The sequence below is a fragment of the Hemicordylus capensis genome, chromosome 3 (assembly GCF_027244095.1).
Source record: "Hemicordylus capensis ecotype Gifberg chromosome 3, rHemCap1.1.pri, whole genome shotgun sequence".
Taxonomy (NCBI): domain Eukaryota; kingdom Metazoa; phylum Chordata; class Lepidosauria; order Squamata; family Cordylidae; genus Hemicordylus; species Hemicordylus capensis.
Window position 1 is genome coordinate 281,984,241 of NC_069659.1, and position 14,381 is coordinate 281,998,621.

The window sequence follows — 14,381 nt, forward strand, 5'->3', positions numbered from 1 at the left end:
TGGTTTGAATCCCTGCTATTATGTTTCCCAGACTATGGGAAACATCTATATCGGGCAGCAGCAATACAGGAAGGTGCTGAAAGGCATCATCTCATACTGTGCAGGAGATGGCAATGGTAAACCCCTCCTGTATTTTACCAAAGAAAACCACATGGCCCTGTGGTCACCAGGAGTCAGCACCGACTCAACAGCACAAAAACAAGCACATTACCTTGCTCTCCATCTCCCCCCCCCCCCGGCAAGCCTCCAATTTTTGGCCATTTTTTGTTGGCCAATGGTCTAACTCAGAGCTTCCTATATATTTGTAATAGATTTAATTTCCTCTGGAATAGGAATATAGCCGGGAGGAGGTTGCTGAGAATTGTAGGGGTCCTCTGTTAACCCAGAAGCTATCTGGGCTGTTAAGGGTTAAAAAAACCTGGGGCAGTTAAGGGTTAAAAAAAGGTTTTAAAAACTTCAGCTTTTACTGAAAAAACTTCAGTAAAACATGGTTCAGGCAGAGTAGCTTTCCCTTATCATGTGAATATAACAGCAGCCCTGGTGGATTAGGCTGGAAGTCCACCTTGTTGAGCATGCTGTTTCCCATAGTGGCAAGCCAGATCTTTCCAGGAAGCTCACAGGCTGCTTCTCAAAATTGCAGACCTCCAGAAAGCGGTCTTCAGAGGTATATACTTCCCCCTGAACCTAGAGGTTCAGTAAAGTCATCTCACCTCTTCATGGTCACTGATAAACTGTCCTCCATGAATTTGTCTTACTCCCATTTAAAGCCATGTTCTGACTGTCAAGCACTCACTTCTCTCCAGCCCCAATTACCAGATAACTACTCACAGTATATGACAGTATAAGCTGGGGTATGAAGACGTGTCTTCTGGACCTGCCCTCTGGTTTCCTGAATTAGGTTTCAGGACTATATACTATCCTTCACTTTTGATGATCCCAAGGGCTGGGCACTTCTCAGTCTCCAGAATGGAGACTGGTCATGGTCATTATTAGGGCCCTCAGGATTCCAGTCTCAGAAGTGAGATTCCAGTCTCACCTTCTGATTCTGTGGTGTTTCTTCTTGCCTATCCTTATCTTTGGAACCCCCCTGCTGATTCAGAATGTTTCCAAGGGATGTTGTCATCCTGGTTTTCGGCCTTGATTGATAAGCAATAGATGTCCAAACAGTTGTTTGTTGTTCCTCCTGGCCCCTTGGCAAGTTTCAGTTACCATCGTCATTTTTGTGAGAGGGGAGGGAAGAAAAGAAGCGGGAAAGGGGCAATGGCAATAATAAAAGTCTTCTCTTATATATTGGGGTGGCTGCCGTGACCTTGCAAATCTGCAACATAACATGGTAACAGATTTTCGTTCAGGGTAGGGCCTAATACAAAGATGTAATTAACAGGGAAAGGAAATTCTGTTCTAATCTCTTTGAAACCCACAGCTGGAACTTCACAAGGTCGCTTATGGCTCTTTCAATGAATCTTGTGTGCTTTCTTGACCCATCTTCCCCTTTTCACAGTCCTTGGTGTAAACAAAGCCAGCATTAACAAAAAAAAAAAAAAAAGGAGGGTGAAGAAGTACACAGAGAGTTATGGCAGTAGGAATAGTTCAGGATATGATGGCAATGATTGGGGATGAATAGCCGCGGGGACTGTGGTTCCTAAACTGACTGTCAAGACTGTAGCCTTGCATACTCTTCCTTAACACCTCACTTCCTTTCCCTTGTCAATCGAAGGGAGCATCAGTCACTACACTTATTTTTAAAAACGCAAGTGAATGCAGAGTTGCACTCTAGAAAAAATATGAATGAACAGCTATAGCACAACAAACTATGTATTTATTGGGAGTATCCCATGTTCACCACTGCAATGTCAGCCTTTGAATTTTCTTAAAAGTTGTTGAAAACCAGATTCTTGCATCTCACTTCAAGGAACTAACAATACATTTCAAACCACTGAGTTTGCAGAGATTAGCTGGAAAACATTTTTAGTGTCATCACTAATCAGCCTGTTGAAGAGGGTGTGCTGTACTTCTGCGCAGTTTGCATGTTGGAAAACAGGAATGTATATGACTGCATTGCTTGTCCAGCACTGTTCTCATTCACATGGTGAGCAATGTTGGCTAGGCTAAAAGCAGCATGTGGGAGTCTTCTGCACAGCAGCAAGGGAGCTGAGAATTTGGTGCCCTCTGCAACAGGGCAGAGGACTCTAGAGCAGGGGTTTCTAACTTTGTATCTCCAGATGTTGTTGGGCTACATCATCATCTTTGGCCATTGTGGCTTAGGATGATGGGAGTTGTAGTCTGAAATCTGGGGACCCCTGCTCTAGATATTCTAGCACTCTTCCTCCTCCTGTCTTCCTTTTGCACTTGACACAAACTAACTTGAATTATGGCAAAATTAGATAGGACATTAAATATGTTGTAATCTAGTTTGGGATTTAAAACAGAAAAAAGCCAACCAGCAGGGTCTCAGTCTAGGACTGCAGCTTAGAGGCACTTCTGTGCTATTTTCCTGCTGAACCCCACCTCTCCCCACCCTCGTGTTAATTTGCTACCCCAGACTAGGTGATAGTATATTTAAACATCACCTCTATGCAAAAAGCTTTCTGAAAGCTTTGCCCCATTTAAAAAAAAAAAAAGATAAACTCTTATAATTGCTACAAACTACAGACCTTAGGGCTTTCCCAATATGCTCAGCTTTGTCTCCAACTCCAACTTTCTTTTGCATAATATTCAGCCTGAGGAAGAGTTCTGGAGAATTAAAAGCTTAAGGTTCACAATTCCCCCCCCCCAAGATTCAAAAGCCAATATAGGGTAATACTTTAATTGTACCTCCTAATTAAGGTATCACAAGGTAGTGATCAAGCTTTTAATTCTCCAGAACTCTTCCTTAGGTTGGATATTATGCAAAAGAAAGGTGGAGTTGGAGATAAAGCTGAGCATATTGGAAAAGCCCTAAGCCAGGTCTGTAGTTTGTAGCAATTTTAAGATTTTATCTTTTAAAAAAAAAAAAAAATGGGGCCAAGCTCTTTTTGGCTTTGACCCAGTAGCCCTTGGTGCAAACTCAGATCTCTAACATCTAACAGAGGTTAACCAAATTAAATCAGCACAAAACCTTCTGCACTCCATCATAGGACTTGTAACTACAGGCTTTAGGGCTTTTTCTTCATAGACTTTTAGGCTTGGAGGAAAGGACTTTGGAAGTCTTCTAGTTCAATCTCCTGCTCAGTGCAGGAATCTGCTATAGTACTCTGGGTGGATGGTTGTCCAGCCTCTGTTTGAAAACTTTTAGCCCATCACTGCACAATGCAAATTGTCCCACTGCTGAACACATAGGAACATAGGAAGTTTCCTTATACCGAGTCAGACCATTGGTCCATCTAGCTCAGTACTGTCTACACAGACTGGCAGCGGCTTCTCCAAGGTTGCAGGCAGGAGTCTCTCTCATAAGAACATAACAACAGCCCCGCTGGATCAGGTCCAAGGTCCATCTAGTCCAGCATCCTGTTTCACACAGTGGTCTACCAGAGGCCGCTGGGAAGCCCACAGGCAGGAGATGAGGGCATGCCCTCTCTCCAGCTGTTACTCCCCTACAAGTGGTATTCAGAGGCAACTGGTATTCAGAGGCATCCTGCCTCTGAGACTAGAGGTGACCTTATCTTGGAGATGCCAGGGAAGGAACCTGGAACCTTCTGCATGCAAGCATGCAGATGCTCTTCTCAGAGCTGCCCCATCCCTGTGGGGGAACAGCTTATGGTGCTCACATGTAGTCTCCCATTGAAATTCAAACCGGGGTGGACCCTGCTTAGCAAAGGGGACAATTCATACTTTCTAGTACATGACCAGATCTCCTCCTATAAGACCAGATACGAGTTTGAAGAACTCTTATGTTTCCCTCATACTCAGCCTACAAAGATTTATCTGCAGTCTTATGCATGTTACTAAGTAGTATTTTCCCCTATCTTCAATGAGACTTCTGGATACATTATTTTAGCACTGGAACCTTAGATTCAAACTGGACATGCACATATACAGTATGCATGCTTAAGAGGTATGCTTTCTACCTCTTAAGAAATTTCTCTTAATGTCTGGCCTGAATCTGCTTTCTTGTAATTTGGTTCTAGTTTTTTCTTCCTCAGGCTAAACATACCCAGCTCTTTTAATCGTTCCTCATAGGACTTGATTTCCAGAGCTACAGAATCTTTATTGGCCTCCTCCAAACCTCTTCCAGTTTATCAACATCCTTTTAAAAATGCAGTGCCCAGAACTATTATTAATTATTAATTATTATTATTATTATTATTATTATTATTATTATTATTATTATTATTAATTCAATTTCTATACCGCCCTTCCAAAAATGGCTCAGGGCGGTTTACAAAGAGAGATAACAAACAAATAAGATGGCTCCCTGTCCCCAAAGGGCTCACATTCTAAAAAGAAACATAAGACACACACCAGCAACAGTCACTGGAAGTACTGTGCTGGGGGTGGATAGGGCCAGTTACTCTCCCCCTGCTAGATAAAGAGAAACACCACGGTAAAAGGTGCCTCTTTGCCCAGTTAGCAGGGGTCTCTTTGCCCAGTTAGCAGGGGTCTAGATTCAATGTCCCAAGTGTAATGCCCAACTTTGTCTCCTCCCACAACTTTGTTGCTAAACATTCAGTCTGAATGAGAGTTCTGGAGAACTCAAATGCTTGCTGACTACTTAGAGAAATTTTAGTTAGTCCTAATGAGGATGCTTTGTTATTCCACTTCTTGGATTCTCCCCCTCTAGTGGGCCAACATGGCTGCCTGCATTTCTATGAGGCCTTTACTTGCTTAAAAAGACAAAGCAGAGACTCTCCATGTTTGGCCCACTTGTGTAGTAAAGATTTCTCGTTTAGCCATTAATATGAACAAATCGACCTCCTTTATACCAAGTCACACCACTGATCCGATCCATCTATCCCTGTTAACTGGGCAAAGAGGCACCTTTTACCGTGGTGATTCTCTTTATTTAGCAGGGGGAGAGTAACTGGCCCTATCCACCCCCAGCACAGTACCTCCAGTGACTGTTGCTGGTGTGTGTCCTATGTTTCTTTTTAGAATGTGAGCCCTTTGGGGACAGGGAGCCATCTTATTTGTTTATTATTTCTCTGTGTAAACCGCCCTGAGCCATTTTTGGAAGCACGGTATAGAAATCAAATTAATAATAATAATAATAATAATAATAATAATAATAATAATAATAAATAGCTCAGTATTGTCCACACTGCTTGGCAGTGGCTTTCCAGGGTTTCTCTTATGGCCCTACTTGGAGAAGCACACAAAGCAGATCACAACTGAACTATAGCACCCCCCCTGTGATTACTTGTAAAGTTTGATGTTGCTCTAATTTCCCATTGCCTTTCACTAAAGTTTAATGTTGATGTAAATACTAATTAAATCATTTGTACAGAGAAAAGATCAGTCCAGTAAATAAATGGTCAGGCAGCAAGCTTAGCTGGTACAATACCTGGGCCTACTCCCTTGAGAGAAAGTTGCCTCACCCTTTAATTGTGGTTATATGTAGTGCATTTGTTCAAGTTGGTATACAGTTAGCAGCCTTGGTTAACCATTAGCTGACTTAGTGCTCCTTTGCAGTTAATGGTACACAGGTTTTCTCTGTCAGTGCAAAACCTCTTTTAAAACTTTAAATCCTCCAAAGGGCCTCTGTGTTACTGACATTTGTAGTCAGTCTGGTTCACTTGAATCTGTGTCATGCAAGTACTCCCCTGATGGAAGACCTTGGGATTCTACAGCTGTAGGTTGCTGTATCTATTCTGATGACATCCACCCTGTCGATAAATCATGCTTAGTTACATGCCACACACCACCTTGATGTGGTTAAAAAAGACCCACATCAGCCAAGCAAGTCTACCTCCAAGAATAACCCTAGGAATGTGTCTGTCTCAGCTCTAGCCACACTGAGTCAGTCATATCTTCCTGGCTAAAAATGTAGCGATGGCAAATCTTGGAGTTGAACTATAGCTTCATTCCCCTTTGAACAAAGGTGCTTTGACCCCTTGACTGACCCCAGACAGCCTGAACTCTGTCTACATGAAAACAAAAGATTCCTCTTGTGAAAAACATACAAATTTTCATCTATAGGCAGAAAAGCAATTTGTTCAAGAAGCATTAAAGCCACAATCTATTTCTTCACTGAACTGACTTGCTGTTGAGGAAGCTTATGGATTCTTTTCTCCCTGATTCTCTACACAGATAGCATCAATATGGGATTATGTAAACTAGCAGGTATTCACTAGTCCAAGGTAGCAGAAATTTCAAGAGGAAAACATGTTTTTAAAATCACAATGGATATTCTCTGCAGAGTTAGCAATGGATGAAGGTGTTGGGTTGCTTTCACACTAGCTTTTGTTTGTTTGTTGCTTTTTGATGTCATTCACTTACTTGTTCCCGAGAATCCAGATGATATTCTCTCAAATCATTGCATCCTTATTTCCCTAACCCCTTCCAGCAAAAAACACACCCCATTTCTTGTAATCTTGAAGCACCTTAGGCTTTAAATACTAAGCACACTTAACTGGGCATAGGAGCACATTGGCTTTTGGGACACTAAAGGTCTGGTTCCCATGATCAGTCTCATGTTAGTTCAATTTAACTTGGCTTGTCAATGTCAGCTTCGTGTTGGTTTGGTGCGGCACCATTCTAAGATTCCTGAAAAATCCAGATCTCTCACAATAGTAATTGTGAAGTTAGTTAGACTGGCTCAGGGTAGAGAGCTGGTTCTATGGTAGCAAGCATGAATTGCCCCCTTTGCTAAGCAGGGTTCATCTTAATCTGCATTTGGATGGGTGACTACATGTGTGCACTGTCGGCTGTAAGATGTTAGGGGACTGGGCCATAGCTCCGTGTAGAGCATCTGCTTATCTGCGGAAGGTCCCAGGTTCATCTCCAGGTAAGATTGGGAAAGCCTCCTGCCTGAAACCTTGGAGAGCTGCTGCCAGTTAGTGTAGACAATACTGAGCTAGATGTACCAATGGTCTGACTCAGTATAAGGCAGCTTCCTATGTTCCTATGAGATTAATTGTGAGAACCAGCCATATGGTCACTAGGTATGGAGGTGTAACAGAATGGAGAGGGGCAGTGCTAATTGAAGAAGACCTGTAATGACCAAGGAGGATATTGGCCGCCACTCTTCCCTATGGTAGCTTTAGTAAAAAGTGTCCATTTTATGTTTCAATTTCTGTTTACAGCTATATAAGGGATAAAACCCTTCTTTATATGAAAGCTTAGATTTACTCAATTCTGCATATAAACTCATAGTCAATTAGTTATACTACAGTACTGTACAACCATTCTGACTCCTAGAGCTCCCATCCAGGGGGTCACATCAATCCTCAGGTCCTGGGAAAGCCTGTATTTCTCTTATTGACCCTGCCTGAGCACATGATGAATGCACACTCATGCACCCATAACAGAGAGCTTCTGACAGAATTTTGGCAACCTCACAACCTTTTGTTCTTTCAGCCTTTAATTCATTGTCATGGTTGACAATAAAATTGGCCATTGAAAACCCTTACTCAAACTTCATGTATAACTGTTTTGGGGATTTCCTTTTTCTGGCTTATTATTAATTTGATATTTTTATAAATTTGATATGTTTAATCTTAATAATATGTTTTGCCAAATTTTCTATATATTATGAATGTAATGCATACTGTTTGCTGTGACCGCACACTGAGTTGAAAATGCAGACAGTGTGTGGTCAGCAAGGAAGGGAATGTCTTTTCTGAAAGGTTGATACAACCTTCCCCTTTGTAAGACTTCATTTTGTTCCAACCCAGTCCCAAGGATTACAATAAAAGAGCATTTCCAGATTGCTAGGAAACTCCTCTGCTCCATATATGTCTGTCCATCAAGATGCACAGAGGACAGCAATGTGTGGGAGATAGGTGAAGTCTGCCAACAACCACATCTGATGCTTCATTAAAATAACCTCTCTGGCGGTTCTGAGACAGCAGTTCTCACCAGGTGGGTGGTCTGTCTGAAAGGGTAGGTAGACCTTGCAGGATTGCAACCCAGAACATGGACTAGGGTCACCATCAAACCATTTATTCCTTTATTCTGTAAAAGTACAAAATGGCTAATTTGAGAATTGCTGGAACACCAGACTTTGGTCTTATCCCAACTCTGATTTAAGTCTTTCTATCCCCTCTGGAGCCATGCCTCTCTTCATTAAAGTTCACTGAACTTTTAAAAAATTGCCCCAATCACAGTTTTTCCTGTAATGTTCTTGATTTGTTATAGTCAAGAGTATTTTAAGGAATAGGCCATGCTGTAAAATCAGGATGCTGGCAGGGCAGGAAGGGGAGAGCAGGTGATGGATTATGGTTATGGATTCTTATTCGCACCAAACATTTTTCTTGCAGATGCAGCTTCTGGATAAATTCCCCATTGAAGGAGGTCAGAAAGACCCCAAGCAGAGAATCATCCCTTTTCTTCCAGGTAACAACCTGATGATGATGTTGAATACCATGACAAACAGAGGGCTTTCAGGCTCTCCAAGGAAATTGGCAAGCTTTTCTACAGGTGTTGAGCACAGATCATTTTTATAGGAAGCATCTTTGAAGTAATGCTAATATCTTAGTTAGCCATTTAATCTGTAAAAAATGAGAAGTTGAGTGGATTGTGAATCTTGAGGTTGTGGTAGATAACTCAGTGAAAATGTTCATTCAGTGTGAAAGAATGGCGGAAAATGCAAGCTGACACCTTGGTTAAGTAGTATGCAGAGCTGCTGATTTCTGGTGTCCAGCAATGACTGTTTTGACTGCCTGTAACAGGTCTGATAACCAGTAATTTAGATGGCTGTGGGCAGTGTTCCCTCTAACCGGGATTCCCAGGTGTTGTTGATTTCAACTCCCAGAATCCCCAGCTGCAATGGATTTTGCTTGAGGATTATGGGGTTGTAGTCAACAATGTCTGAGAATCCTCGTTAGAGGGAACACTGGTTGTGAGTAATTATTGTCAGCCCAGTTCAGTAAAACAAGTCACTGGATCAAGAATCAGACTGATTTCAGTAATTTGTGAAACAATGTGTAAATGTGGAACCAGAAGTTTTGAACCTGAATGCATTCTCCCTATAAGTGTGGTAAGTTGGCTTGATCAGTACTACACTTTCAGCATTTGAAGATTTCACTCAGCCTAGGCCTTTTAAAGTACCATCTGTAAGATAGCTTGTTTTGCACCATATATTGACTACAGAGTTCTGTTGACAAGTAGGCCACAATAGTGGGAATTGTTGGCCCAAAGCACATGGTAATCAATGTTTTGATATTTTATTGAGGCATTGAAGGGCTTGAAGTTGGCCACAGTAAAACAATGGGATTTAGTTGGTGTCAGGATGAATATGCAAGCAACAAATCTGAGTTGCAATGGATTGCATCCCAACTTTCTAATCCTGAACAGATTTGCCTGGAAGTGAGAGCTGCTGCTACATATTACCATATCCACACTCCAGCTACTGTCATGTCATATTTCTGTACACCAAAGGCATATTTTGTGTATATGGAAACTCAAAATGACATGAAGAGTTTCCTGAGTTGTGATGGATATTCTATCACTGCCACCACTTGGGCGGCAGAGTATCTGGCCACAGCCCTACCTCACCACTTTCCCCCAATGTACCAGTTGGCCTGAAGGAAATATTGGAGGTTGACATATGCAGTCAATTTCTGGTAAGCATGTAACTGGACATGGGTAATTCTAGAGCAATTGTTAACATGAATTCAAACATTTGTCCCATATTTACTGTGAGTACGATAACCATTTATTGTTTGTGCTTATAAAATGGTGACCAAAAAGAAGGTCTTTTCTATGTTAGCACCCACATTATGGAACTCTAGATGTGTTTTCTTGGCACCTGCCTTTTTAGTCATTCACGTGCCAGGCAAAATCTTGTGTTTTTAGTGATATCTAAGATCTTCTAATGGTTTTTAATCTGTCGGTTGCTGTGTTTTGTTTTGATATTATATTGATATTATAGCCAAGATTTTGTAAACCTTCTTGAGGCCATTCACAATGAAAAATGTGTTATACATTTTATAAACAAATTATCCCATTTAGAAAGCTCAAAGTGGCTTACATGGGGTCTCCCACCCAGATACTCAGCAGGCCAACTTCTGCTTTGCTTCAGCAATCCTGCAGTTCTGGATCCTCCATTCCTTTACCTTTAGTCTTGTTATAGTAGGGAATATACCTATGCTGGAATATGATTAGTCTGCCACTGCCACCACTATGCTTTGAGGCATCCTTTTCTCTCGTCCTGATTATTACAGAATTGTGCACACCATGTCAGGAAGCAGAGTACAGGGCTATGATAAGGCGGACAAAAGCAACAACAAGATGAGAAGGAGAGAACTTGGAGATTGTGGTAGGGTCTTCCCCACTCTCAGAGGGAGGTAGAATCTGTCATGAGAGTTCAGCTGATTTTAGGTCAATTTCAAGGCATTTAAAAATGTCTTTCAGGGACTGAAATACTATCCATAAATTAGAACTAAAAGATGCAGCATATAAAGGTTTAGTTTGCTATGCTCTTGACTTTCTTTTTATTGCTTGTGAAGTGCTGGGGCTTAGCAAATAATACTGCTCTAATTGTTTAGGTATGAGGTAAGATCATCTGTGCATGAGAGTTTAAGGGAACGAGGCCAAAAAAATAAAAAACAGCCTTTCAACTCTGGCATAATTTGTGCAACAAAGAGGTGTATAAATATTACTGAGATTCGCATCACAGAGGGTACTTTCATCTGGCTCCACACAACAGCTCCCAGCTGAACTCAGAGGAGTTGTTTTGAAGGCATTGGGAACTCCTGCTCATCATTTTGCTGGTGCACGTGGGCAAAACCATTCTTCTGTGTTGTGAGATGTTTATAGCAGCTGACTTGTAGCTCGGCTCACTGCCCTGAGTTACAGAATAAATGGGGGTTTGAAACTAATTAAAAGATTAGGCTTTGTCTTTAAACTAGAGGGGCAGAAAAAACATTTTCTCCAAGTAAGGCCCATGAATGTAAATCCTAATTGCTGTGGGAGGTGATAAGACTTTTTTTTTTTTAAGCTTGCCTCTATCCAGCTCTGTCTTGAAGAAAAGTAGGCACTGCACCCATGCAACAAGAATGGTTAGGTTACAAAAACAGGGCCTCAGTGCGAGCTGGTTTGATACAGAGTGTATTGGATGGGGCATCCAAAAGAGAGTTGGGAGTAGAGTTGCCATGTCCCCTGAAATTCCAGGTTTCACCCAGATTTTAAGCATCTCACCCAGCTTGCTTAGCCCACCCAGATTGTCCTAGATTTCAGATTTCATTTAAAAGGGGGGGGGGGGAAGCTAAGTTCTAGCCCTTGTAGAAGTGGAGTTCTGGAGCAAAATGTGCAGTCACTATTCTGCTCAGAAATTATTTTCCAGCCAATTTACATAATATGCAAATTAGGCAACCAGATTTGGAAAGCCAGAATATGGCAACCCTAGTTGGGAGCCAAAGTGGTACTTGCCACTCAGAAGGCTACAGTGTGTTAATTATCCCGCCCCCTTTTTTGTATATGCTAGCAGAGAGAACATTTCCTTCCAGTTTGGGTGCACTATTTGTATATGTATGAGGGACCAGATCCGGTTTCCGAATGTTCTTTTGATTCAGCACACTCATTTATATAAACATTTATATCCTGCTCTTTATCCAAGGACTTCAGAGCAGTCGCATGGTTATTTTTATCCCTCCAACAACCCTGGGAGGCAGGTTAGGCTAAGACATTAGTGACTGGCCCAAAGTCACCTAGTGAGCTTCATGGCTGAATGGGGATTTGCACCTGGGTGTCCTCGTCTGACATTCTAACCACTACATCAACATAAGCTTGGGCAGTTTAGGGGCTCAGTCTCCTAGTGATGAGTGCTGTGCAGGTTATGTTGAAATAAATGCATGGGACTGGTTTGCATGATCACCAGAAAGCACACATGATCAGGAATGGGTCACAGCAAGAGCGCATCCACCCTGACATCCCTGCAGGACACCCTGATGCATTGTTGGGACTGTTGAAGGGTGTGAGGAGAAACGTTAAAAGTCCTCACACAGCAGAGTGTGCTCTGGTGGAAAAGGAGTTTAGCCCAAGAGACTATCTGGAGAGGAGACATAAGGTTGAGTTAAAAAACAAACAAAGATTTATTTAAAAACTAGAAATCACATACTGAGAAAGAGACATTGAACAACATTCTCAAATAGGCACTAGCCTTCAACAACAACTGAACAGTCCTAACTGACTCTTAACTAGCCAAGAGACCTATTAATGTAACTCCTCAATAAGAGGTTACTGCAGTGCTAAGAGCAATGCTTTATAATTCTCACATCTAACAGGGACATCTTTTAATCATGTGAGGGGGTATTCATCTGAATCACTCTACATGTACTTCAAAACCCTGTTTAAATGCTGTTCTGATCATGTGTGCTGGGTGGCATTTGTGCTGAGCGGTGCGGGTGACGTCACGTGCATGAGGTGTGGCTCGGACTCCGGAAGAGCCTCGAGAGAACTCCCCACACCCGGACTCTGGAGAGCCTTGAGCAAGCTCTCCCCTGTCCTTTACAGGCAGTGTTTGCTGCCTGACAGCCTTTTATTTCCCTTTCTCTCCCTCCAGTGAGGGAGTGAAAGGGAAATAGATGTTAAATGACAGGGGAGAGCTCGGGCCCTCCGGAGCTTGAGGTCATGCTTCCTTTGCGCGTGACATTATGCTGGCATAAACTCTGGCAGAAGAAATGGAAGGAGACAATAAGGGATGCAAAAAGAGAGTTTAAGGAACATATAATGTCAAAGGGAATAATAAAAACTTCTTTAAATACATCAGAAGCAGAAAACCTGCCAGGGACCCTTAGATGACGAGGGCGTGAAAGGGATTATTAAAGAGGATTAGGAGATTGCAAAGAAACTGAATGAGTTCTTTGCATCTGTCTTCAAGGCAGAGAATACTGACCATATACCCTCTCTGGAACTGAGCTTCTCAGGCTTGAAAGCTTCAGAACTGGGCCAATTTGAGGTGACAAGGGAAGATTCTCTAAACTGTCTTTAAAAACTAAAAGTTAGCAAATCACCAGGGCCAAATGGCATCCACCCAAGAATTCTGAGGGAACTGAAATACGAAATTGCTGATCTCCTAGCAAAAATATGTAACTTGTCCCTGCAATCAGGCTCTGTACCAGATGACTAAAAAATAGCCAGATTCAAGAAGGGATCCAGGGGGATTCAGGAAATTAGAGGCTGGTTAGCTAAACTTCTATGCCAGATAAATTGATGGAAAGCATACATAAGGACAGAATTGTCAAACATATAGAAGAAAAGGCCTTGCTGAAAGAGAACCAGTATGGCTTCTGCAAGTGCAGGACTTGCTCACTAACCTTTTGGAGTTCTTTGAGAGCATCAATAGGCATGTGGATAAAGACGATCTGTTTGTCGTATTATAAGCTTTTGACAAAATTCTCCACCAAAGGCTCTTGAGTAAATTTAGCAGTCATGGGATAAGAAGGACAGGAAACAGAAGGTGGGAATAAATGGACAGTTTTCACAATGAAGGGAAGTAAGAAGTAGAGTCCCCCAGGGATCTGTACTGGGACCAGTGCTCTTTAACTTATTCATAAATGATCTAAAAGTTGAGGTAAGAAGCGAAGTGGCCTAATTTGCAGATGGCAATAAACTATTTAGGGTATACAGGAGTTATATGGTCTCTCCAAGGTGATCCAGAGACACACACACACACACACACCCCGAGATTAGGTGCTTCTTTCCTCTCTCTCTCTCATTGATGAGAGAGACAAAGGAAGCATCCAGCTGGCAACCAAAGCACTTGCTGACTCAAGAGGGTGGGGGGCTGTGTGTTTGTGCCAGCAGCAGCCATACCCCTTGTGTCGGTGTGCTGACACAGGGGGAAGGGGTGTGACCAGGACAGGTAGTGCAACTGGTCATAGTGAGGGGGAAATGTGGCAGGGGGACAACAGCACCCTGGGGGGCCGAGGGGGGCCTTGGTGGTCCCAGGGACCAGGGGCATTTGTACCCCCTGCTCCATTATCCCTAAACACCTGTTCATTATTACTCTTTGCTTTCCTGATTCCTTCTAACAGTCAGCACATCTACAGATCAGCCAGTTTCCCCATGATTTGCACCTGAGAATGTTGGAAGTGGTTTACTTGTATAAATCACAGTTTGGATATTTTTATTTATTTATTTTTATATTTTTAACCTCAACTGTAGTCTTTAGACAGTGTAAAAAATTAAAACCACAATTACAAAATTAAACAGGGATCTCTTAAACGCAGACAATGGATTAAAACCATGTCTCTGGGTAGGGAGTGCATTCCTAAACTCAGGAGTGGCTGTTGAGAAGGCCC

General features: G+C 42.2%; 1 protein-coding gene across 3 annotated transcripts in view; it reads left to right on the forward strand.

The window, feature by feature from the left end:
• Positions 1-14,381, forward strand: part of SH3PXD2A (SH3 and PX domains 2A) — a 439,126-nt gene that overhangs the window by 108,669 nt on the left and 316,076 nt on the right. For all 3 annotated transcript variants that reach the window (XM_053311873.1, XM_053311875.1, XM_053311874.1), the window contains exon 3: positions 8,397-8,472. In XM_053311873.1, the coding sequence (XP_053167848.1) occupies positions 8,397-8,472 (76 nt within the window). The remainder of the gene's footprint in view (positions 1-8,396; positions 8,473-14,381) is intronic.